Source organism: Vipera berus (genome assembly GCF_964194415.1).
Source record: "Vipera berus genome assembly, chromosome: 5".
In the NCBI taxonomy this organism is placed as follows: Eukaryota; Metazoa; Chordata; class Lepidosauria; order Squamata; family Viperidae; genus Vipera; species Vipera berus.
The window spans coordinates 18,417,996-18,444,100 of record NC_138207.1 but is presented as its reverse complement, the minus strand read 5'-3'; the positions used below and the strand labels follow the sequence as shown (position 1 = coordinate 18,444,100).

Genomic DNA, 26,105 nt, shown 5'->3' with positions numbered 1-26,105 from the left:
TCAGTTGATGTCCATGCTGGGAAGCTTCAGTCAAGTTTAAGCCAGCATAGAGAGGGTGCTTCTTACATCTCTGTTGACACAGTTTTGACTGGATGAGTTATCTGTACAAGAAGAACATAATACTTACCGAAGAAAATAGGAGAATTGCCTTTCTAAATGCATCAGATGAAGTTACACTGGATGCAGAGAAGAAAGGAGAGATGCCAAGATTTCCAATCTTCACTTAAGAAGACCAACTTAGCCTCTTTGTTTCAATATTAATAGGCTGCATTAACAGAGGGATAGAATCAAGATCACGTGAAATGTTAATATCACTTTATAATGCTTCGGTAAGGCCACACTTGGAATACTGCATCCAGTTTTGGTCACCATAATGTAAAAAAGATGTTGAGATTCTAGAAAAAGTCCAGAGAAGAACAACAAAGATGATCAGGGGACTAGAGGCTAAAACATATAAGGAACTGGGTATGTCTAATTTAATGAAGAGAAGGACTAGGGTGACATGATAGCAGTGTTCCAATATCTCAGGGGTTACCACAAAGAAGAGGAATCAAGCTATTCTCCAAAGCACCTGAAGGCAGGACAAGAAGCAATGGATGGAAACTAGTCAAGGAGAGAAGCAACCTAGAACTAAGGAGAAATTTCCTGACAGAACAATTAACCAGTGGAACAACCTGCCTCCAGAAGCGATGAATGCTCCAACACTGGAAGTTTTTCAGAAGAGATCGGACAACCATTTGTCTGAAATGGTATAGGGTTTCCCTTCCAACTTTGTTGTTCTATTCAACACTTTACTGGATTCCTTCTGTGATGTCACACAAGTATTTATTTGTGAAGATGTCACACTTGGAAATAAAGCTGATGAGATTTTGATTTTAAGTTTCAGAAGATATGGAAGTGTCCAAAAAAGCTTTTTAATCAGTTAAAGCACCAGGACAAAAATAGTCAATCTCTTGATCCTTTCAAAATTGGCCTTCTGCATTTTTTAAAAATAACTAAATAAACTGAATTCAATTCAAATCTGGAATGCTTTTAGCATCATTATTCTTTAGGTTATCTCTGAGCTCTACATAAGCTCCATGTGCCTTTTAGAGAAACAAAAATTGGGAAAAGTTTGCAGTTTGATACTTTGGGAAAAAAATGAAGCCTTCTCACTATGTTCCCCTCCAGTCCCCAAAAGGTAAAGATAAGCTAAGACTGGATGAAGACTTAAAGGAAGAAATAGCAGAGAAGAAACACACACTATTGTCTTTTAATACAAATGTATTCTGTAATGACTCTGGGCTTTGATCTCTCTCCTCAGTCCCACTTTTTAAAAAATAATAATTGCAATATTTTAAAAAAGCTTTCTATGTTGTCCTTCAAACCATATGCAGATCTGTAGGAGAGGCACAGAAATAATGATTTGCATTTTTTACTTATATCTTTTTATATTGTTTTCTAACATATGTGTTTTGTATTTTATATTCTAATATAGCCTAATGGCTAATCAATTAATATTATTATTATAGTCCAGACTAGTTTATTGCATGTTTTACAGGTGAATTGCAATAATGTACATACAGTTTATGCAACGTACATTTAGGAATTGGCAGTTAAAACCATGCTGACATACATGGATCTACATTTCAGCTTCCCTGGAGAACAGTTTTGTAAATGACTGTAGCATAAATTGTTCCAGTTGTATAAATACAGCAAACTATAATGGCTGTGAGAGCAATAGCAGTGACTGTTCCAAGGATGGGCTGTCATGTATAAAGGACAATGTTTTGACAAGCTTCTGACAATGTTTTCAAGGTTCTCAAGATATCTTATGTACTATCACTTTGAAAATTAATTGAGTTGAACCCTTACTCAACAAGGGTTGGTAACTCAGCTCCAGTGGTTTGAGCCCTACTATATGGTAGGGTGAGCTCCCATCACTTGCCACAGCTTCTGCCCACCTAGCAGTTTGAAAATATGTTTTATACAAGTAGATAAATAGGTACCGCTTCGGTGTGGAGACAAGCTGGAGCTTTGCACAGTCAGTCAGATCCCTGATGCCTCTGAGCCTTCTGGGTTGCACCACTCATTTGCGAGGCAGTTCCGGGAAGGAATGAAGCCTTGGGTGACACTGCAGGAAAATCTTCTTGTTTTTCTCTTTGGTGCGAAGCCAGCTTGTCATCCTATGGCTCACCTTGAGAAGCACGCAAACGTTTCCTATAAAAGGGATGGTACCTTGGCAAGCCAAACTATTACTGTGCAATAGCATTGTGGTCTCCTGGCTGCTGTAACAACGCCATACACTAATACTGGGATAGCTCAACATCAAGGCGAGTTTAATGGATGTGTACACAAAGTTAGGAAGGTGTTTGAAGCAACACCTTTTCCTGGAGTCACACTGGTTTGAGGAACTACAGGTAGTTACAACAGTTCATTTAGTGACCGTTCAAAGTTGCAACAGCAGTGAAAAAAGTGACTTACGACCATTTTTCACAGTTACGAACTTTCCATGACCATGTGATCAAAATTCAGATGCTTCGCAACTGGTTCATATTTATGACTGTTGCTGTGTCCCAAGATCATGTGACTTACCTTTTGCGACCTTCTGACAAGCAAAGTCAATGAAGAAGCCAGATTTACTTAATAACCTGGTTACTAACTTACCAACTGCAGTGATTCACCTAACAACTTTGGCAAGAAAGGTAGTAAAATGGGGCAAAATTCACTTAACAAATGTCTCACATAGCAACAGAAATTTTAGACTCAATTGTGGTCATAAGTCGAGGACTACCTGTACTGACAGCAGGGGCCCTTTTGTGCCTTTTTACCTTGGAGTCTGATGTCTAATATCCAGGCTGTAGGTATTCAAGATGCTCCATCATATCTCTGCCCTAGGTCAGCATCATAACTGAAGTATAGTTTTTCTTCATGATTTATGCAGTCAGAAGACTCTTCTTGCTCATTTGTCTTACAGCTTGTGCCAAGGAAATATTATGGAGCACACGACAGCCTGCAAGCACAGAATGTATGTTCCTGTGACATTGTCCTTGTCTACCAGGAATTCATGAAAATTTCTCTGATGAAATAAGAATTGTATAGTTTTGATTTGCTTCTTTGGCAGCCACCCTCTGTATTCACCAAAGCCTTCTATAATTCAAGCACATTCTTTAAATCAGGCATACCAACAAAAAAAATCATAAATTTCTCAATGAATTGCTGAAAAGTAAAAAATTCTGCACATTTATGGCCAAATACTACCATAACTATACACTATATACTGTATTCTGAAAAATTGTAGACATGAATCCGAATAAATACAGTAAGTCTCCTATGCATATAGTTTTGCTCAATGAATTGGCCTTTATAATAAATCATTTTTCATGCCAAATAATCTTCATTCTTCTATCTGCAGCATAGCAGGGTGCCCCAAAGGACATTTTGAAAAGCACTGCAATGGGATATGCAAGTGTATACATGGCTGATGTTGCAGAATATGTGATGCCTGTTTATGTGACCCAAGATTGTATAGCTGTTTCTGACATCTAAGTAAGTCTAGTCACTAAATGTTCTAGTTAGGGAAGTTAGCCCCAGAGGGGTATTTCAGCCTTTGGAAAATATTCTGTCAAACAGCAGTTTGATATTTGAAAGGGGTTTATTTCTTTATTTATTTTTCTTTAACAATTCAAAACAGCTTATAGCCTAATTTTAGAAAACAGTCATAAAAATACCATACAGATTAAACCTCTGGATAACACTAAGAATATTCACTTAAAATGGTAGAAAAGTGTGCCATTATCTGATCAGTTTGCACAAGCTTACTTTGAAAGATTGTCTTTTAATAGTCCATTAAATTGTTCTGCCTCAACCCTCTGTCCTTCAAATAGTCTCGGATGAGCTGAAGTCTCGGAAGAACTGGCAGATGCAAAGCTGAGGAAAATTATTCAATTTAAAACATCTTTTGATGTTTGAAGGATTTGTGCAATTATTCAGGTAACAAGCTTTCATGGATTATTTTTAAGGCATGTGTTTGTACTGCCAGCAAATAGCAGATACCTCCTTAAAGAAGCATATCCTTCACACTCAAACATATCTGCTACATCATATATGATTGACATCAAAATCTATCCAGATTTAATTCAAATGAAATCTGATTGTGAAGTAAGCAAGAGGTACAAAAGGAACAAATTTTGGTCAAGCTCAATTGCACTGAATTTACAGTATATTTCTTCCAGTTTTCATCATTATTATTTTGAATAGACACAACTAACCTTTTTGTGACAAAGACTGATCAAGAGTTGTAGAGGGGAGAGTAATGTTGCAGTGCAAACAGGGGTGTATCAGTTAGGTGCCAAAGTCAGGATTTTCAATCTCTTCCCTAAATTCTTTAGAGGTTTTTGGATGGAAGGTTATATATTTTTTTTAAAAAAAAGACTCCCTGTTTGTTTGCTTTCTATATTACCTGACATAGATTTTTCCAGTGGTTTTCTATCTCAACATAGTAGGAAATCAGGCCATTAATTGTAAACAATACCGATTAAAAGGTTTCTTTAGATCCGGGTCTCAAGCTTGGCAATTTTAAGATTTATGGACTTCAGCTCCCAGAATTCCTCAGCCAGCCATGCTGGGACTTAAATCCACAAGTCTTAAAAGTTGCCAAGATGGGAGACCCCTGCTGTAGACCATAACTATTGAGCTTTAAGGCTATATGTGATCTTGAAACTGCATGTTTTAGACTCTTGCTCTAAAGAATGGATTGTCCCTGGGGATAATCATATACTACATTCTTGGAGAAGGGGGGTTATTCCTAGAAATGGTGCTACATCATTCAAAAATTCTTTCCTTCAAAATGTGTATTTCCAAGTGCATTTTGAAACTTACCAAAGAAATATTCAGAAAATGTAAAAGACAATTAATACGTACGTTCTTACAGAATGGCCTGGAAACCACTTTTACTTATACCTAAACATTGCTTTCCTCTCAGAGTGGTGCTATTTTGGAGCAGCTGGTCAACCAAAATGCAGTTGTCCTTATATTTTTGGGAAAAAATGTCAAAGCCATAAATATTAAAAGGGGGAAATAACTGAATGAGAAAATAATGATTTGAGAGGAGGGGATTAATAAAAAAATCAGAATTCTTCAGCTGAGGTCTTTTGTATTTTACACTACAGTTCCAGCTAACATAGACAATTATCCAATAGGTTAGGAGTCATAATTTAAAAGGTCTGTGTGATTTAAAATGTTGGATTTAAATTATTCCCAGGTTCAGGAGTCATAGTTCTACAAAACTAGAAGAGAATTTTAAGTATAGAAATTTTCAATAGAAAATCTTCTACAAACATAGATAAAATTTCATTGGGACAGTGATAATTATTGACAGTTTCAGAGAAAATACTTCTTTGCCCAATGACAGCTAAGTTTGGAGAATTCATTATATGAGGAATAATTGAATGGATTGTCTCTCTGATAAATATGCTTAAAAGATATTATATTTTCTGGAGGCTTAGCTAGGTAACCTTGAGAGAAAAGATCAGCATTTGTTTAATTGCTGATTGGAAGTATCAGTTAACTGGAAATAAATCTTTCTTTCTTCCTTAATACATCTGTTTCCAAGTTTATCTGTGCTTGTGGAGACAGGGGTATTTTGTACCAATAAATAAATATATTTCCAAACTTTATAAGAAAAGCTGAACAGCCAACTATATAAATCAGGAGGCTGGAAAACAATTTACTACCCTTAGAAAGAAGCAGAGGAGAAATTAATCTTTTTAAATATTTTATATGGGGATTATATACTGTCTTCCCCACAAATGATTCAAATTGTGAAGACCAGCAGTTGACCTGGATTTGACATCTTAAATCAGCACACAAAAGTAAAAAAGCATTGTATGAAGTCACAGTTTCCAGAAATCGTAATTATATTAATTTTTTCTTTGCTTGTGTTCACACAACTTGCTGAAGTAAGTTATCTACTGACCCAGCAGATGCATTCACATAAATGTTCAAGTTGATATTTTGGGTATTTGTCTTTCTGTCTGTCTTGACACCTGAAGTGATAAAAGAGGAAGTAAAGAAGTCTGTCCTGTCTGTCTATCTGTCAGTGCTGTGTGAATCCAGTCTATTGGGTGACTTTACGATTTAGGCTATTTGATTAAACTTCAGCAAGCCTCTATCTTCCTAGCCTTTCATAAAATACTGAAGACCCTCAAACAATGGGATAGGAGGTGTGCTGAAAACTTTACTTGGCACCAAATTTTCTTTTAAGAGTGTATAGCTTTAATAGTTTCAGTATTATTTTTATGTTGTATTAATTCTTCATTGGGGGAGTTCAGTATAAGGTAGATAGATAGATAGATAGATAGATAGATAGATAGATAGATAGATAGATAGATAGATAGATAGATAGGTAGGTAGGTAGGTAGGTAGGTAGGTAGGTAGGTAGGTAGATAGATAGATAGATAGATAGATAGATAGATAGATAGATAGATAGATAGATAGATAGATAGATAGATAGATAGATAATAGGAATCCTTTCCATATGCATGAGGCTTTGGTGGAGCAGTGGGCTAATGCCTCCTTAAGTAACACCAGCTGCCTGCAATTAATGCAGGTTTGAGTCCCACCAGGCTCAAGGTTGACTCAGCCTTCCATCCTTCCGAGGTAGGTAAAATGAGGACCCAGATTGTTGGGGGCAATAAGCTGACTTTGTAATAATGCCGCTTGGGGGTGTGTGTGAAAGCCCTAATAAGCAGGCATATACATAGAATGAAGGCTACTGCTAAGCTTGTAAGCCGCCCTGAGTCTTCGGAGAAGGGCGGGATATAAATGGAATTAAAATAAAAATAAATAAATAAATCATGCTTACCATTCTGAAGGTAATTATTGTTGCTTTGGACAATCGTTATCGATGATCTTTTTACTGTGATGTTGGTGAGATTTTTATTTTTTTTATTTTTATCTTTGGTTAGGTTTGTATTGGTTGTGTGCCTCTCAATGTCCTCCATGATGGGAAGATTATAAATGAAGCCAGAGAGTTAATTTGAGTTCTGTTTTTGTTCATTGTATGGTGTATAACCAGTTGTTGGGTTAACTAAATTTATAAGTTCAGCAACTTGGGCATGAGAGATGATGCCTATGGAGGAGAACTTGCGAGTTCCCAGGAAGGAGGAGGTAGGAGAGAAGAAACAGCACAGGATGAATCTGGATAGGAGACAGAGGGAAGAGAGTTCGGATAGCCACTCCCAAATTTCCCAGTGTATAACCATTTAGGGTAAGAGTAGTAAGAGCTTAGTCTGGCAAGATTCTGTCTATTGTGTGTAAGCAAATAAAGAACTGAACTCTGGGGGTGAATTTTTCCATGTCATTCTTCGGCTAAGCCTGCCATTGTGTGAACACAAGCACTTCTGCTTTTCTCCTGACTTTTTTTTATTATTTTAATTCCATTTATATCCTGCCCTTCTCCGAAGACTCAGGGCGGCTTACAAGCTTAGCAGTAGCCTTCATTCTATGTATATGCCTGCTTATTAGGGCTTTCACACACACCCCAAGCGGCATTATTACAAAGTCAGCTTAATTGCCCCCAACAATCTGGGTCCTCATTTTACCTACCTGGGAAGGATGGAAGGCTGAGTCAACCTTGAGCCTGGTGGGACTCGAACCTGCACTAATTGCAGGCAGCTGGTGTTACTTAAGGAGGCATTAGCCCACTGCTCCACCAAAAGACTTGTGTCTTTTGTCCCAAGAAAACAGCTCCAAAAGGGGAAAGGATTGGTTCTCCTTTCCTCACTACTGTTGTTCAGCTACAAAATTTCTTCTCCTTCTATGGATGTGCAGCTTTCCTAAGTCAAATGCATATTTAACCTCAGAGGGTTTAATTCCTGAATAGGCTAAGGATTAATCTAGCCTATTCCTGGCTGGCTCAGGAATTCTGGGAGTTGAAGTCCACGAATCACAAAAGAGCCAAGGTTGCCTACCCCTGGTCTAGCCTATTCTATGCTTCTTTCTGAACTACAATATTTTTCACTACACAGAACAAGTCCCTGCATTCCCATAACTATTCTTTTACATGCAACAGTGAAAAAGGCAGTTGAAAACTAATGCCCCAACTTTTGGAAATGCACAGCGTAAACCAGGGGTCTTCAAACGTGGTCCTTTTATGACTTGTGGACTTCAACTCCCAGAATTCCTCAGCCTTTACACCTGACGTAAATCATACTCAGAGGCCAGTAAGGTAGTCTTCCCTTAGCAGTGCACCATCATGATTTCAATCAGTTATTTATACAGATGTGTCATTTCTGTGCCACCTGCCTAAGAGTAATGAATGAGTGCCTCGGTGCTGAGTTACATGATGTTTCAGGTCTCCTCGCACACAGCAAGCCATAAGGAGTGGCTTGTATGAGAGCTGTTCTCTCTTCTGTGAAGCAGATGGTTTTGTTTGAATTAATAGATCTAAGTGACAAGTGCTGTCTGCTTATCTCGTTTCAGCATACCCTGCTGGTTACCATGGAAAAAAATGTGTACTGCAATGCAGCTGTAATAGCAGCGATCCATGTAACCCCATCATTGGTCTATGCATATGTTCCTCAAGTTGGATTAGCTATAGCTCTAAGCAGCATAAGTCAAAATCTCTATTATCAGCACCAGTTCTTTCTGTCTCACTGGGCAGATACGAAATTCTGAAGTACTAGCTCAGCAGCTTCTTAAGCAATTAAACATTGAGTTTTTTTCTTTCTCGTTGCTAATCTTACCACTTTTGGAATAGTATGTAGTATGTTGTTGTTGTTGTTAGTTGTGAGGTCGTATCCGACCCATCATGACCCCATGGACAATGTTCCTCCAGGCCTTCCTGTCCTTTACCATCTTCTGGAGTCCATTTAAGCTCATGCCCACTGCTTCAGTGACTCCATCCAGCCACCTCATTCTCTGTCGTCCCCTTCTTCTATTGCCCCCAATCTTTCCCAGCATTAGGCTCTTCTCCAGTGAGTCCTTCCTTCTCATTAGGTGGCCAAAGTATTTGAGTTTCAACTTCAGAATCTGGCCTTCTAAAGAGCAATAAGGGCTGATCTCCTCTAGGACTGACAGGTTTGATCGCCTTGCAGTCCAAGGGACTCACAGGGGTCTTCTCCAGCACCATAGTTCAAAGGCCTCAATTCTTTGGCGCTCAGCCTTTCTTATGGTCCAACTTTCACTGCCATACATTGCAACTGGGAAAACCATGCCTTGACTATACACACTTTTGTTGACAGGGTGATGTCTCTGCTTTTTAGTGTGCTGTCTAGATTTGCTATAGCTTTCCTCCCGAGGAGCAAGCATCTTTTAATTTCTTGGCTGCAGTCCCCATTTGTGGTGATCTTGGAGCCCTGGAAAATAAAATCTGTCACTACCTCCATTTCTTCCCCATCTATTTTTCAGGAATTGAGAGGGCTGGATGCCATGATCTTGGTTTTCTTAATGTTAAGTTTCAAGCCAACTTTTGCACTCTCCTTCTTCACCAGCAACAAGAGGCTCTTTAGTTCCTCTTCACTTTCTGCCATTAGAGTGGTATCATCTGCAGTATGCAGTATAGTGAATAGTATATTCATAGATTAGCAATAATCCTTAATTAACTAAATGTCTAATAATAATAATAATAATAATAATAATAATAATAATAATAATAATAATAATAATAATAATAATAATAATGATGATGATGATGATGATGATGATGAAGAGGAAGAAGAAGAAGTAGTAGTAGTAGTAGTTGGAAAGGACCTTGGAGGTCATCTAGTCCAACCCCCTGCTCAGGCAGGAAACCCTATACCATTTCAGACAAATGGCTGGCCAGTCTCTTCTTAAAAACTTTCAGTGTTGGAGCATTCACCACTTCTGGAGGCAGGTTGTTCCACTGGTTAATTGTTCTAACTGTCAGGAAGTTTCTCCTTAGTTCTAGGTTGCTTCTCTCCTTGATTAGTTTCCATCCGTTGCTTCTTGTCCTGCCTTCAGGCGCTTTGGAGAATAGCTTGACTCCCTCTTCTTTGTGGCAGCCCCTGAGATATTGGAACACTGCTATCGTGTCACCCCTCGCCCTTCTCTTCTTTAAACTAGACATACCCAGTTCCAGCAACCGTTCCCTATATGTTTAAATCAGTGACATAAGATGCAAAACTTCACTCTGTCATGAAACATCAGCTATTGCAAGTGAAAAGCCTTCAGTTTTCAGGCAGAACTGATTCTGCATGTCCCGCCACCCCATTTTCAATTTGGTTTAATTCCGATTCAATACCCCAGTGGGAGTATTTTATTTTATTTATTGTATTAAATTGGCCAGGGCTGCTCATTCCAGTAGACTCTGGAGTATGGGTAGAAAGGGATTTTTTTTTCTTAATTTCCCATGGGTCTAATCCAGCAACAGTCAACTATTGATTGTTTTATTCAGCTATTGAATAAAAACATGGAGACCTTGAAATCAGAAAGAATGTTTTATCACAAAAGGTTTTTTTAAAAATATATATATCAAAACCATACCTTGGTACTCGGCTGCTTTGAAACTCACCAAATTTGTTATGTGACACATTTTGATGAGAAAATTGTTTGTTTGGTACTCGATACGTAAGCTAGAACATGTTGGTGTTGGTTGCCTTATGACTCACTACCCTTTTCAGCTGGAACAAAAGGTCACGCAGTAACCCCTGCCCTGTGCACATCCCCTTGCAGAATTATCTTCTCTTCTGTGGTCATTTTGTGTATTTTTGCACTTTTTTCCCATCGGTACAAGAAAGTGAAGTTTTTATTTTATTTAACCTATTTATTACTTTTTGGGTTTATTTCTCATGTAAAGTAATGATATACACGCCTATATTTTTACACATTGCCTTAAAAATGTGCATTGCCTTTGGTTTGAGAACACATTAAATTTATTTACATTATTTCCTTATGGGAAAAATGAGTTTGGTATTCACTGTTTTTAGTAGTCTGTATCAATCTTCACAGTGGTTGGAAGATGCTAATTTTTTATAGTTGGTCAAGGAACTTGTAATCCTCCAGCCATTGTTGAGCTTCAGATTCCTTCTATGTCAAACAAGAAAGACCTGCTTAGTTTTACCATAGTGTCTGCTATATTTTACAACTGCATTAGACAAGTGCTAGAATGCTGATATGGAGTTTGAAGAAACAGAACAAAAAGAGTATTAAAACTTTTGAAATAGAATCCCATGAACAACCAAGAAAGCAAAAAATTGGATCATTGAACTAATCAACCTGAGGCACAAATTACCAGTCAAAGGAAGAAAATAAAATAAAAATAAGACCAGCAGCAAAGTTGATGGATTCAGTTAGAGTTCTGATGGGTATTGGAAAACCTGTAGGTCCAGGTTAAGGACAGATTATCATAAAGGAATATCCACCCATGTGGTTTCTAGGAGTTGACAGTGACTTGATAGCACATAATGAATGAGTGTATCAATCTTTGTAGTTTGACTAGACTAGGATTGTGTAATCCATAGACAAATGTAGCTGAGATTAACTATTTTTAAGGTATTTTGGTGGAATCCCCTAATTTGTCTTCCTTGCTTAAAGGCATTTTGCCCTCCCAGTACCAACTCCCAAAATGTATACTTACAAATTTATCATATACCAACTTTTAGATTCTTTGTGTTAAAAATTTTCATAGGCCACTTTTTTGTGATGTGAATGGCTATATAAATTTGAAAGATAAATAAATATAATGACAGCATTCACACATTGCAATGTTACACACACACACACACACACACACACCACAATTATCTTCTACAGTATGAGAACAAGCAGTAGTTTATACCAACTGGAGAATTTCCAGAAATGCTTGCAGATCTATACTTCATTTTAGCCCCTGCGTATGCATCTAATTTTGTCTATGCAAGATGCCTCAAAGAAATTGTTGACCGTAAATGTAAATGTAATTGCCAGTGGTAAAATAAATGTGTGATTATGTGAGTAGAACCTGCATTTTTGCACCTGGCTGAACCTTTGTTGAGAAAAAGGATCTTTATCTTGTCTTGTCTTGTCTTATCTTTATCTTATCTTTATCCTATCTTTATCTTATCTTCCTTCCACCCTCCTCCCTCCCTCTAAATGTTGGAATTATGGATTTATTAATGGTAATGCTGATTTTAAGCATGATGTAATTATTGTATTGATCAAAACATCAGACTTAGGTAATTTACCAGCCAAATATATGCTTGGAAAATGCAGATAAACAGATCCTGGCTCTCAATCATGGTTAAAGAAATGCAGAAATGTAGGACGGGAGGATGTGTACTTTTCTTCCATGAAATAAATTTCATCTCCCCAACTGTGTCGGCAGTTAATTATAGCACCTGAGATAACTGCAGTTAATATTTTTTCTCTCTGCTTAACTAACATTCTTCTTTATCTTTTAATCCTACCTAGGTGGGAATTAGTAACACTTAATATCAATGCTGATGGACAGTAATTCATTAACTACAATTACGGTAATATTACAGAGTAAAGAGGAGAGAATAGTAAGCTGGAAAAGAAGATAAAATTCTACAGCTTGTAACTAGCCTATGCTTCATAGAAAATGTCTAACTGGCAAGGGTAAAGTTATTGCAGAGGCATAAAACTTTCTAATCTTATTTAGCTCTAACCTTGGCTGATTTTTCAATGTTTAACTTGTACAAGCTGAGCTATTTGAGTAGTTTACAAAATTCAGAATTTTGTTTTACCTGAGACTAGCAGTTTGATCCTATAATATATATTTCCCAAAGATAATTTCCATTTAATTTAATGGGTCTTACTCTATTGTAACAGAGTGAGCGCCTGTTACTCGTCCCAGCTTCTGGCAACCTAGCAGTTCAAAAGCATGTAAAAATGCAAGTAGAAAAATAGTGACCACTACGGTGGGAAGGTAACAGCGTTCCGTGCACCTTTGGCATCTAGTCATGCTGGCCACATGACCACGGAGATGTCCTCGGACAAGCACTGGCTCTTCGGCTTTAAAACGGAGTCGGAAACGACTAGCACGCATGTGCGGGGGAACCTTTACCTTTACCTTTTTACTCTATTATAAATGTTTGTGGGATTGCACCTTTGGAAGTTTTTAAAGGAAGAATATTTTTGTAATAGATTCTAAAGGCATCCCCAATAAGCTTTAGAAAAGTCAATCAAAAGGCTAGTAATGAAAGACAAACTTCTCTGATACATGGTGAGGTCACATTTGCGTCCTACACTTAAATCAGAGGATGAAAATTAGATAAGTAGGCAAATAGGTGGGTAGGTGGATGAATGGGTGTGATGGGATTTGATCAAATCAAGTGCGAGAATCCATTTACTCTGGTTTGCATCTTTGCCAATTTTAAGTATATTTGCATCTATTTTCTTTCCATTTCTCCCCTCAAGATCCATATTCCGAACCCTATTTTGCTCCTTGCAAATTGTTGAGAACTCTGCTATAAGGTTCAAGGAGCATGGAATCTATAGTAGGCATCCTCTGGAACTCACTGAGGTTTTGTGATATAAACATAGAATTTGACTAGCGGGCACCCTGGAACACGGATACTCCCCACAAGTTAAAAGGCACCATTCTGTTCTATTTATATTTAATAGTACTTTCTATTGCTGCTTGTTTCGCTTAAAGGAAGCGAGAGGTACTCTTAATTTTGTTTTTATTTCGCTCTTTTGGCTGTTAGCTCCTTTGACAGCAATTTGCTGCTGGAAAGGCAAAATATAAATACTTAAATGAGATGGTTTAGAATCATGTTCCTGTTTGCTAATCCATTGCTTTCTGTGCACTGCTGGATAGAGGGATAAAAGCACACTTAAATAGATAATCCATCTTTAAGTGAATGCCTGCAGGAAAAGGTTTCTTATTGGTCAACTATTAAAGCCAGTATGTTCTGCACTAAATCAGTTTGCTATGCAAACTTATTTTATTAGTTTTTAAGGTAGGACAGAGAAATGTGTGTCCTTATCCTATGCTGTGTGGCAACCTTCATATCTTTGTGGGCTTATGCTGCCATCTTGTGGAAACGTAGTTCCAATGATGGGCAAAATAAAATACAATCAAGCTGAAAGCAAAAAACCCCCAAAAAGATTCATTCAGACAATGTTAGTACCATAATGCTTCTTTTGAAATTAAAAAAGCTGTAACTTATTTGTGTCTCAAGAGCAAGATTTAATCATAAACAAGGACTAAATGGCTAAGACTGTCCACTAAAAATTCACTAAGGATACAGAAAGAGACCGTTTGTATGTCTTTTTTTTTTTTTACAGTTTTGAGTAGTAGCGGCTATAAATTCTTACACGGACACAGAAGCATTGGTGCCCTCAAATCAAGACTGTCTCCCCAGGCTACCTCCATGTAGTTTTCTTCACAACAGGACAGAAGTGAATTGCCATTGTCTGGGAATCACATTAGCCCAATTTCCCTGACAGGGTTGGACTAAATACGTGTGTGATTTCTTCTGTTGAAAGAATTGAACAAAATAAAACATTTTCTGCAGTGCTACTGTTTCCACAAGAGCAGAAACGTTGTAAGACTTTGTTCCTTACTAGCCTTCATAGAAAAAAAAGACACTGACCAGCAGCACCTGTGAGGAGGCTCAGGATGATGGGTGCAGGATCACAGTGCAGGATCTTTTTCTACATGTATTGGCAAGTCGTACCTGTACAAAAGTGTTTGGCTTGAATTCATGCCCGTCATCCTGCCCATTTTGACACACAGGCACACAAAAACATGTCCTGAGGCACCTACACTGAGTCTTCCAGTTGATGAAATGGAAACTTCACAATTTACAACTCAACTGTTGTTGATTAGCCCCAGGTTTCCATGATTAGCCAGCCTGATGTGGCAGGAAAGTATATTTTTGAACATCATTTCTATGAAGGGCTAGCATTTTATTTTATATGAATCATTGTGTGTATTATTGAACAGGTAGATAATCAAGGGAATTCCTAGCATGCATAGTATTCATATCAGTTGAAGTGGGAGTGTCAGGCATGAAAGACCAGTTCCACATGTGAAGGTCCAATTAGCTGATTTATTGCTAAACAGCCTATGACAGGAATCTTCTCAATTAAGAATTAGCACTTCCTTGGAGTTAAAGGAAGTTGGAGTTAGTTCGATTGTGGCTATGTAGGGATTCTAGGCTGATCCCTCTTTTACTTCCACTCCATGTTCTACCACTTCTTCTACAGGGAGGAAGAACACTATTCCTTCGGAATAACCCAGTCCAGTGGACTTTTCTATGCTACCTCCATGAGTTGCAAGTCTTCATATTGCACACAGTAATTCACCAAATATGCTCAGCTGGAAAAGGGTTCCATTCATTTAGGGAATTTTGGGAACCCTTAATGCAATCCAGCCCAAACTCACCTAAATACTTTATTTCATTTATGAATATCTTTATAGTCCCAATTCAGACCTTGAGTGTAAGTTGACCTGAATATAGCAGGAGGATGTGATTCTATTGGTATCTCCTTGACCACTAGGGAAGAACATAATGCTGACCTCTATGGAAATGGTTAAAGCTAACAAACGAGGCCTCCAATTCCTTATATGCAATGTTGGCAATGTCTAAGCCAAAGAACTTCTGGAATGTTATTGCAAAAGCTTGGCTACAAATGGAAACCTCACTACAAGATTGTTCTATCTTCAGCTTGGCCAATTAGTGATGGATGAATCCTATTGTGTCTAACTTGTTGCATCATAGGATGTTTCTTACACAGCTGGTACATTTTGCTCTGTCTCATTCTTGCAGTCTTGTCTAGCTAACCTTTCATCTCTACTAGGAATGCTAGATGTTGGGAGTAATGGGTTACAATTCTGTGCTATTCTGTGCTATCCATATAATTGTATACTACCAAATGTATTCCTTTTATCCATTTCCAGAATTATGAAGACCCCTTATGCAGCCCAAATATGACTTTGCTTTTTTAGTACAAGGAAATGCTCTTCAGCAGACTCTATAAGTGACATTGACACTTGGTCATTCCTTACTAATTTCCCGAAAGCTGCTGTGGGTAGGTTAATATTGATTGCCAGGTTTATGTATGCACAATATACACATCTATACGCAAATCACATTCTTTTCATTTTTCCATCTCTAGCTTGTCCAGATGGCTTTTTTGTCTTAACTGTCCCCAGCTGTGTCTCAGTGCACAAATGGAGCTGTCTATAATCACATTGCTGGCATGTGTCAATGACTTTTTCTATAGTAGGAAGTAGACCAAGGGGAACTTTCTAAAAGAAAGTTCTGTCTAAGCTGAACTACGAATACAGCATATGTAGCATAGATCCAGCAGTAAGCACATCACTTGAATAGTTGCAGAGGGATTTATCAAGACACTGTCTGCATAATAAACCCTCTACTGAACCTTCAGATTCCATTATAATTTGCAACTTGCTGTCAAGGGTTGCTAAGACAGTAAGCAAATAAATGTTGACATGCATGTACTATTGGGTATGTATGCATGCAGTTCTTGATTGGCTTAAAGCCAGAGACTATTCTCATTTTTTTAAAGAAAAGAAATTATAGCAAGAGTTGATTTGCCAGGTTGTGATATTTTCAATTAACATACGATGGTCTAGAAAGTTAAAATGACGTCCATATGTTAACTGTCAGTGCTTTCTCCTATATTTAGTTCATCACCACATCCATGTGGTATGTAAATCAGCTCCTGATAGGAGAGGACTTGAAAAACACATACATTCCCCTCGTACAATGATTTCTTTTTGAGCCACTGTATGATGGGATCACCAGGAATATGACTTATGGAAACAGTCCAGCATTCAAAGAACTTTTAGTAATCAGGCTGGCTATTTTCTAACACCCTCACAGAAGAATGTAAGCAATACATCTGCTGGATCAGATGCCTGACCCAGTGGCCAGCCAACTGCACAAGGAAGCCCACTAGTCTCCCAACTGATGGCCTTCAAAGGTCAAGGCTAATAGTCATCTCCATGGCCATCAAGGCTAATAGTCATCTCCATGGCTTTCATGAATTACTTAAACTGAATAAGGTTTTCATACAGTCCATATATTCTCCTTGTGAACCTGCTTAATTAGTATTTCCAGATCTAAGCAACAGAAGAGAATAGCACAACAACAAAATAAATGATACAAAAACTAGCTTGTTTTGAGAACACATTTTTAAAACATGAAGCACAATGCCTGATAATAAACATCGTGAGTAAAGTATTTGTTAAAAAGGAATTCAGAGATTCTGGCTGCCTATATGGATATATAGAATTGCTAGTCTATCAGGCACTTTTACCATTTTATTTTTTTCTCAATACCATAAGATTTCCCTGAAGTCTTCCATGTAAATGTGGACAGTCAGGGAAGACTGGAGGAGTTAACAGAACTGCTCCTGTTATTTTTATGTATATAATTTTAAAAGAAAAAGGGATGATGTCTCCAGAAATTCCACAAGTACTGAACAATTTACTGCAAATTAAGAGCCACAATCTTTCTGAAAAATACATACACGTTGGAAATGCTTCAATGATTAATTTAATCTCTTAGTAGGATATCTTGCAAGTAGGACATACAGTATATAGTGCTTCTGTATATGCCACTGTGATAGTACACCATGAAGTAGAAGGGTGAAGATCTCAAATCCTATCTTCTAGAAGCCTTCTAGTTTACATACTCTTCATACCCTGTTTCCTATAACTTCCAAGTAGTAGGGTTGGGCAGTTCTCACCACAACCACTTCCTAACAGTGAGAGCAAATAACAAGTGGAATGGCTTGTCTTCAGAAGTTGTGGATGCTCCAGCACTGGAGGTTTTTAAGAAGAGATTGGACAACCATTTGTCTGAGATGGTATAGGGTCTCCTGCTTGAGCAGGGGGTTGGACTAGAAGACCTCCAAGGTCCCTTCCAGCTCTATTCTGAATTGAAATCTGATGTCTCTACCCCAACCCATATTCTAGTGCTTTTCTGATGGACAAAAAGGTAACAATGAAATAAATGTTGTAGAGTCATTTTATGGACTTATAATTTCAAGATATGTGAATAGAGGTGCTAGATAAGCCAATCTCATAGGGAAGAAACAAAATTAAACTTTATGCAAAGAAAAAAATATAGATAGGGAAAAAATCCTTTTAGCTTCAGTATTAAAATGCAGAGAATCAATATCAGAAAAGAGATTATAAAGCTAACCCAGTCTGGGGATCTAACAGATGTAAATGAATAAAATAAAATAAAAGATAATAAATAATAGAAAAATAAATTTTAAAAAAAGTCCTGCAGGCCACTAGATGGTGGTAGTTTGCTACCCTTAAAAGCAAGTAATTTTAAAGAGATAAGTACTGTAGTGAAGATTTTCTGCAGGTTGAGTTCAAATTGATGGCAACCTTTAAATTCTGCAGAGGAATAAAAATGATTGCAACATTAAAGAGAAGATTAAGTGTTGCTTCCTCTGTATGTATGTATGTATGTATGTACGTATGATTATTTACTTACTTACTTTATTTATTTATTTATTTATTTATTTATTTATTTATTTATTTATTTATTTATTTATTTATTTATTTGAAACATTTGCATAGCCACCCATTTTTCAACCAATTCTGGGTGCTCCCAATCCGGTGCACAAGTGGTTGTTTGACACTCCTGGAGTTCAGCCTCTAGTTTTCAAAGGAACAAAACCTCATCTACTGAAGAGGCAGAAGCTGGGGCAAATCTGTCTCCTCCTCCATGTCAAAACAAGCATTACTGTCATGTAAAGATGTGACCAATGAATATCTGAGCCTGTCTTGTGTGAAAGGCTAGGAAAGGGTTACATTGTTAGAGGTTTCCAAGTATAATACCTGTGAGAATAAACTTGGGAGAGAGGAGGAAGAGCCACAACCTAGAAAACCATCTGATAAATGAAATCTGAGTCCAAAGGAGAGGTGTGGACCTTCCCTGGTTCTTTGGAAAGTAAATGCAGGGAAATGCTTTCAGTTTTTCAAGATTATGTTACGGTACCCTTACAATAGGAGTCATGGCCTTGGTCTCCTGGGTGAGCTACCTCTAAGGACTGACATCCACAGACACCATGTTTACCATAATATAAGTGCCACAGTTCTATTTTGTGTGCAGTTCTTTCCTGTGGTTAAGCACATATGGTAGGAACTCAAGATGGTTTTGTGCCCATCAAGGATAAAAACATTTCAACACCTTCTCTAAAACCTATAGCCTTAGTGTAAAACCAAATGATCTTATAAAATTAAGGTTTATTTATTCATAGCATGTAAATTTATAGTAGCCAGTTTGGTCTAGCTGTTAAGGCTCCAGGCTAGAAACCAAGGAGACTGCATGAATTCTAATCCTGCCTTAGATACGAAAGACAGTCGGGTGACTTTGGACCAATCCATGAGTCTCTTAACTCATGACATGAGGCCTGGACGACATGCCAGTTGATCAATTCTTGTTGCAACCAAATGGATCATCACTCAGCTGATCCAAAAATGTGGACCCTGCATTTGCCGGAAAATACTAGAAAAAGGGTGGAAAATTGTGATAAATAAATGGCCACCACTCAACATATGCTTTTGAGACTGAATACTGGAATATTTAAACTACTGATGTAACAAATATAATAGCATAAGAAAATTAGGATGCTAGAAAAAGGGTGGAAAATTGTGATAAATAAATGGCCACCACTCAACATATGCTTTTGAGACTGAATACTGGAATATTTAAACTACTGATGTAACAAATATAATAGCATAAGAAAATTAGGATGAGTTGGAAATAGATAGCTTTCCCACTTTCAGAGAAAGAGCATTGTAGAGAATTTGCTATGGTTTTGTTTTGCTAGGAACTCAGCAGAAATTAAGAAAAGTGGGGAAAGAAAAAAGGGAGGGTCTTTGAAGATATGCAAAAGGTGCTTGTCAATAATAGGAGTAAACGTAGCTAGCTTTCCGGAGTTACAAACAATTGATAACATCAAGGTTGTCAGCTAAAACTCTCACTCTCACTGAGTTTAAGCCCAGTTAAATCAATAATAATATTGTCTCCAATCCAGTTCAAATATAAATACAATTATATGCAAAATTCCTCTATTGAATGGTTACTTCCCTGTATCTTAGAAGTCCCCAACCTGTGGGCTGCAGTCTACTACCGGTCTGTGGCCTCTTTGCAACTGAGCTGCATGAGTGGCTGGCTGATGCGCATGCACATACAGCCCACTCATGTGAGGGTCACAGGCGCTCGCAGCCCCATTCACATGACCATCACAGGCACTCTCGGCCACCTTCGCATGAGCGTCACAAGGGCTTGCAACCCCACTCATTAATAATAATAATAATATATATAAAGTTGGAAGGGACCTTGGAGGTCATCTAGTCCAACCCCCTGCTCAGGCAGGAAACCCTATACCATTTCAGGCAAATGGCTGTCCAGTCTCTTCTTAAAAACCTCCAGTGTTGGAGCATTCACCACCTCTGGAGGCAGGTTGTTCCACTGGTTAGTTGTTCTGTCAGGAAGTTTCTCCTTAGTTCTAGGTTGCTTCTCTCCTTGACTAGTTTCCATCCGTTGCTTCTTGTCCTGCTTTCAGGTGCCTTGGAGAATAGCTTGACTCCCTCTTCTTTGTGGTAGCCCCTGAGATATTGGATCACTGCTATCGTGTCACCCCTCACCCTTCTCTTCGTTAAACTACACATACCCAATTCCAGCAACCGTTCCCTATATGTTTTAGCCTCCAGCCCCCTAATCATCTTGGTTGCTCTTCTCTGTACCCTTTCTAGAGTCTCGACATCTTTTTTACATCGTGGTGACCAAAATTGTGGCCCCACTTGTGTGAGTGTTGTGAGGGCTTAAAGCCCCACTCATGTGACCGTCACAGGTATTCGCAGCCACCCTTGTGTGAGTGTTGCAGGGGCTCACAGCCCCACTAGTGTGAGTGTTGTGCAGGCTCGCAGCTCCATTCGCCCGAGCGATGCAGGCACTTGTGGCCCCACTAACCATTGCTTGTGTGAATGGGACCGTGAGCACTCACAATGATTGTTTACGTGCATGCGTATGCGCACACACCTGTCCCTCTCACAAAACCATCCTCTCTTTCCCCCCTTCCCCCCGGAGCACCTATTCAAAAAGGTTGGGAGACTCTGCTGTATCTACTTTGCACTACCTGACCTCCAAGGAAGCTAAGCAAACTTTCTAAGTTTAGGGAGATCATAATACAGGTAGTCCTTATTTAATTACTGTCCTCTTTAGCAAGCGTTTAATGTTGGTGCTGAAAAAGTAACTTTATGACCAGTCCTCACAGTGAAAACCATTGCATCATCCTATAGTTATGCCCTTTGTGCATTTTACCCCCAACTTCCAACTAGCAGAGTCGATGGAGAAGCTGGCAGTAAAATTGCAAATTACAATCATGCCATATGTCTTAAGTGAAGACCACCTATAAATGTTTTCAACTTTTGGAACCAAGGAAGAATACCCCCAATGTCTAGAAGCGCATCCCTCCAGAGATATGGACAGCAGTCTTTCCTCTGAAGAATCCGAAAAGCTGGCTTTGGTCTCAGGCCTGGGGTCCTTTGTGGGGCCACTAATTTGATTTGATTTGTTAGGTTTGATTGTTTTCGTTTGGGCTCCCTGTTAAGTTGTATGTTTTCAACTGTTTTAATGTATTTGAATGCTACCCAGAGTCTATGAGTGGGAAATTTAAATTAATAATAAATTTAATAAATTATATAAATATTGTTATTACGCTATCATATCCGTAGCATCTGAGGGCAAGACAAGAAGCAATGAGTGGAAGCTCCTCAGAGAGAGATTTAGCTTGGAAATAAGGAGAGATTTCCTGGCAGTAAGAACAATTAAGCAGTGGAACAACTTGCCTCCTGGAACGGGGTGGGTGCTCCATCGCTGGAGGTTTAATAATAATAGATAAAAATCATAGAAAATGAAGAAGCTAAAGTGCTCTGGGACTTTAGAATTCAAACAGACAAGCACCTTCCACATAAGACCCAGACTTAAGTGCCAATAAGAAAGACAAAAAAGTCTGGATAGTGGATAAGATAAGATAAGCTTTATTGTCATTTTTTTGGTGAGCCCTCTGGCCCACATTAAAAATGAAATTTTATTGCCTGCTCTCAAAAGAAAGTATATATCCACCCATACCCATACACACACACACACACACACACATACACATGCACATATACATACATACATACATTTATACCTAACCCATACATCTATGTACATATAAATATTAATCACTGTCCATTTTGAATAAAACTGTGGCTGAATCTGGATGTTGTATACCTGGAGAGAAGAGAATATAAGAGAAGGAACTGGAGTAGATAACAAAACACAAAGACTTGAAAATAGAAATGGAACAACTGTGGCAAAAGAAAACAAAGATAATATCAATAATGGTAGGTGTCTTGGGTGCAGTCCCAAAACATCTACTTGAATATCTTTGGCATTGACAAAATCACCATCAGTCAATTGTAAATGGCAGCTTTACTTGGAATAGCTTACATCCTATAACAATATCTTTAACACCATCTGCCTACCCCAAGTCTTTGGGAAACACTTGATAAATAAAAATGCCAGATCCAATCGAAACTTCTGACTATGTGACCAAACATTATCATAATAATGGAAGCTCAGAGAGCTTCTGACCTAATCACTTGGAGTATTTTAAAATTTATTTTGCTACTATCTTAGCCAAAACATTCGAACACTCTTGATATGAAGTTGCAGAAACTAGGGTTGTTTGATTCAATTATTGATTTCTGCCTGGATGAGACCATGCAGTTGTCTTGGCATCATTTGCAACAGTGGTTTACCCGTGCTTTCCTCTTCCTTAGCTGAGAATACAAGACTAGTTGAGTGTCATTCAGCTGACTTCGTATCTTGGGCAGGTCTAGAACTCAGAGCCTTCTAGTTTCCGGCCTGGTGCCTTTTACCACTATACCAAACTGTCTCTCAATGGTTAAGATGCCCTACGTACAGTCACCCACGCACTCGTTACCTCCCGTATAGACTACTGTAATGCTCTCTACATGGGGCTGCCCTTGAAGACCACCCGGAGGCTTCAACTGGTGCAGAGTGCAGCTGCACGGGTAGTGATGGGAGCACCCCGATACTCCCATATTACACCCCTCCTGCGTGAGCTGCATTGGCTACCGGTTGCCCTCCAGGTGAGATTTAAGGTGCTGGTTCTTACCTTTAAAGCCCTACATGGCTTAGGCCCGGGATACTTGCAGGACCATCTGCTGCCGGGAACGACTTCCCATCGCCCAGTACGCTCACACAGAGAAGGCCTCCTCAGGGTACCGTCAGCTAGGCAATGTCGGCTGGCGACCCCCAGGGGGAGGGCCTTCTCTGTGGGAGCGCCAGCCCTATGGAACCAGCTCCCCCCTGAGCTTCGGATGGCCCAAGATCTCCAGTCCTTTCGCCGCGGCCTCAAAACATTCCTTTTAAACCTGGCTGACCTGGACTGACGGATTTTAATTATGTTTACAATTCTAACTTTATTCTTTAATTTATTTTAATTTATTTCAAATTTTATTTTTTTAATTTACTGTACAGAGACCTTTCAGTTTTGATGTTGTTAGCCGCCCTGAGTCCCTCGGGAGATAGGGCGGGATATAAATCCCATTAATAAATAAAAAAAATAATAAATAAACTTATTAAATAGATTCATCATTTCCATAGCTTAATTATAAGGATTTATAGGTTTAGTGAAATATGGGACTATTGTTCTTCCAGTGAAGAGTCCAGGGTGTTACTGAATCAGGCCTGATCGTTTTTTCGGTTTTGTTTTGTTTTTTTGGTTACAGACCATTTGCTCTGACTTTCCAAACATCTGTGTAGGTAGCAATCTATCAACGTAGCCCTTGACTGATCTATGCAAACTCTTTATTAAAAAAAGAAAAAAGAAACTCAATCAACAACTGTAGGTACTTTGATTCTGTATGTTAAGTTTAATTAAGAAACAGAGCCCTTAATCTTTAGCCTGCCTGTCTCCTTCATCTGCCCGCTAAAGTGTACTGAACTTGTATCCAAAAGGTATCATTTGTCCTTGTGCAATGGGACCGTTAAAGCTTTCTGTACCACATTTGATTTATTTCTGGCAATAGCTAAGGTGCAGCAGCCTTCACAACTTCTTTTGCCTTCAAGTTAAAGGGATAAGGTCAAACAACAATGCAGAAAAAGTAGCCCCTTTTTCCTCTTAGCCAAACAATGAATCACTGCTTTGATTTTAAGACCGGCCAGTAATGCCTTGTAATACATGGGTGACACTGCTGGTTTCTTCCAAAGGTTGCTATTAAAATGGTCAAGTGATGGCTTGCTTCCAGGTCTTCTGGCAGCACACAATGATATTGTATTTATATTCAGGCCTTGCGGTATACAGTGATGGAGAGATCTTCTCCTAAGAGAGAAGTAAAAGGTTTAGAGGGGAACACAAGACTGGAGCATAATTGAGATAGAAATTGATTTGCTCTAAGTTTTAATGCTATTAAAAGCCGCCGGCTTAGGGAGGCCACTTGGCACGAATGGAAAAGCTTTTCAACATTATTGATAACGGAAGATGCAGACCATCTGCAGAGAACTTGTCAACAACCAGAATAAAATATATGAGGCCCCTTTTGTTCTTTTAGCAGGCAGAGGGCTTCAGCCTGTAGGGGGAGTTTGAAACACTGATTGCAGTGGTTGCAACATTTATGAGGATTGCTAGTAAGCTGGGTTTCCTTATATTGAAGAGCCTGAGAGGTTAAAAACAGGGTCTAATTCGTTTCCCAAAGCAATAGATGGCACTAATGTCTGCATCTTAGGAGAACTGAGAACAGCTATCCCCTTTTTTGACTTCTAAGCTCCCCTATGATTGCTAGAAACTCATGCACACGATACGTCTTGATGGCCCCAGGGTTTCTCCTCATCCAGCTACTGGCTAAACTAGGAACGTTGGAGGTGCTATGAAGTTGTGGCATTCATTTTATATGGTGAATTGCCATTATGAGACTGGAATAACCAAGCAGAAGTGGTTGATACTGGTTTCATAAGGTCTACTTCTGATCTGCAAACTGTTACTAAGAGGCTATTTTTTCAATTTTAAGTGTACAGACTTCTGCACATCTAGAATCTGTACCTCTGAATACAGAATCTGCCTCTAATGGGGGATGGAAATGTGAACTGGGAAGTGACTAAAGTATGCTTGGCATTATGTCTAAAGTGAACTATTGCATTATGTTGGCACTGGTAAATGAAATATTGCAGTATATCTGTCTTTAAGTGGAGCATTCCCTATTCAAATTTTGACATAAAAAGAACCAAAACATTTTTAAAAGTGAGCCTATCACTTTTTCCATGACCAAACTTCCCCAAGCCATTTTTTTTTAAAAAAAATCCATTCCACAATATTAGCCACTAGCTTTGCCTTTCCTGAATTTTACCCCAGATCTGGGACTCAGAAATCTTGATAACCAATAAATGGCAGAAAAGGAATACAACCCCCCCTCCTCTTTACTGCCATCTGCTGCTCCTCTAGATTTTTGCTGTACTGAGAACATGAAGGTTAAAACAGTAGTAGGTAAGATTGCAGCGTTGCTGTAAGCTTTCCTCTGAACTTGGTCTATAAAGATATGCATCAACCCAACACCAATGGGTATAAACCATTCAAAACCTGTTCTTACCAAACAATATTAATTTATTCTGCAAGGCTCTATAAACCATGTTCTCCTATTTGCAATCTCTAATTTGCATCATGAACTAGGTGGTGAATTATTCAACCAGCAAAAAGCATGGTAGACTGTGCTCTTTTGTTTCCATGTGTAATACAAAAGCTTTGCAAGCTGCGACTGGATATACTCATCCCACTCCTCTACTGATGCAAACACAAAAAAGTCTGTTTTTTGTTTCAAAAGAAAATTAATGCTATGCCTGAAACCTAAATTGTGCTTAATCTTCACAGTGATTTCTTGAAGCAAACCAGTTTCATAAACCATAGGTGATAGATTTGGACATCACGACCACCTGTGATTAATTTAAAATAAAAACAAGAACGGGAGTGGAATGCACGAACCTGAAGTTTCCTGCATTTTGTCCAAAAGTGAAGCCAAGGAACCCATCAGTACTCTTGAATGTTGCCTAAATTGGGGAATGGGTGAAAAGAGGGGAAACAAACTAGACTGGAAT

The 26,105-nt window shown here is 38.6% G+C and overlaps 1 protein-coding gene across 1 annotated transcript in view; it reads left to right on the top strand.

Annotated features, from left to right (window-relative positions):
• Window positions 1-7,097: 7,097 nt before the first annotated feature.
• LOC308669352 (uncharacterized protein) overlaps window positions 7,098-26,105 on the top strand; it is a gene marked incomplete at both ends in the record, with an annotated part of 28,931 nt that continues 9,923 nt past the window's right edge. Inside the window, 5 exon segments of the mRNA XM_081329988.1 lie at window positions 7,098-7,149; window positions 8,464-8,565; window positions 16,069-16,086; window positions 16,089-16,111; window positions 16,114-16,150. Of these exon segments, the coding sequence (XP_081186114.1) occupies window positions 7,098-7,149; window positions 8,464-8,565; window positions 16,069-16,086; window positions 16,089-16,111; window positions 16,114-16,150 (232 nt within the window).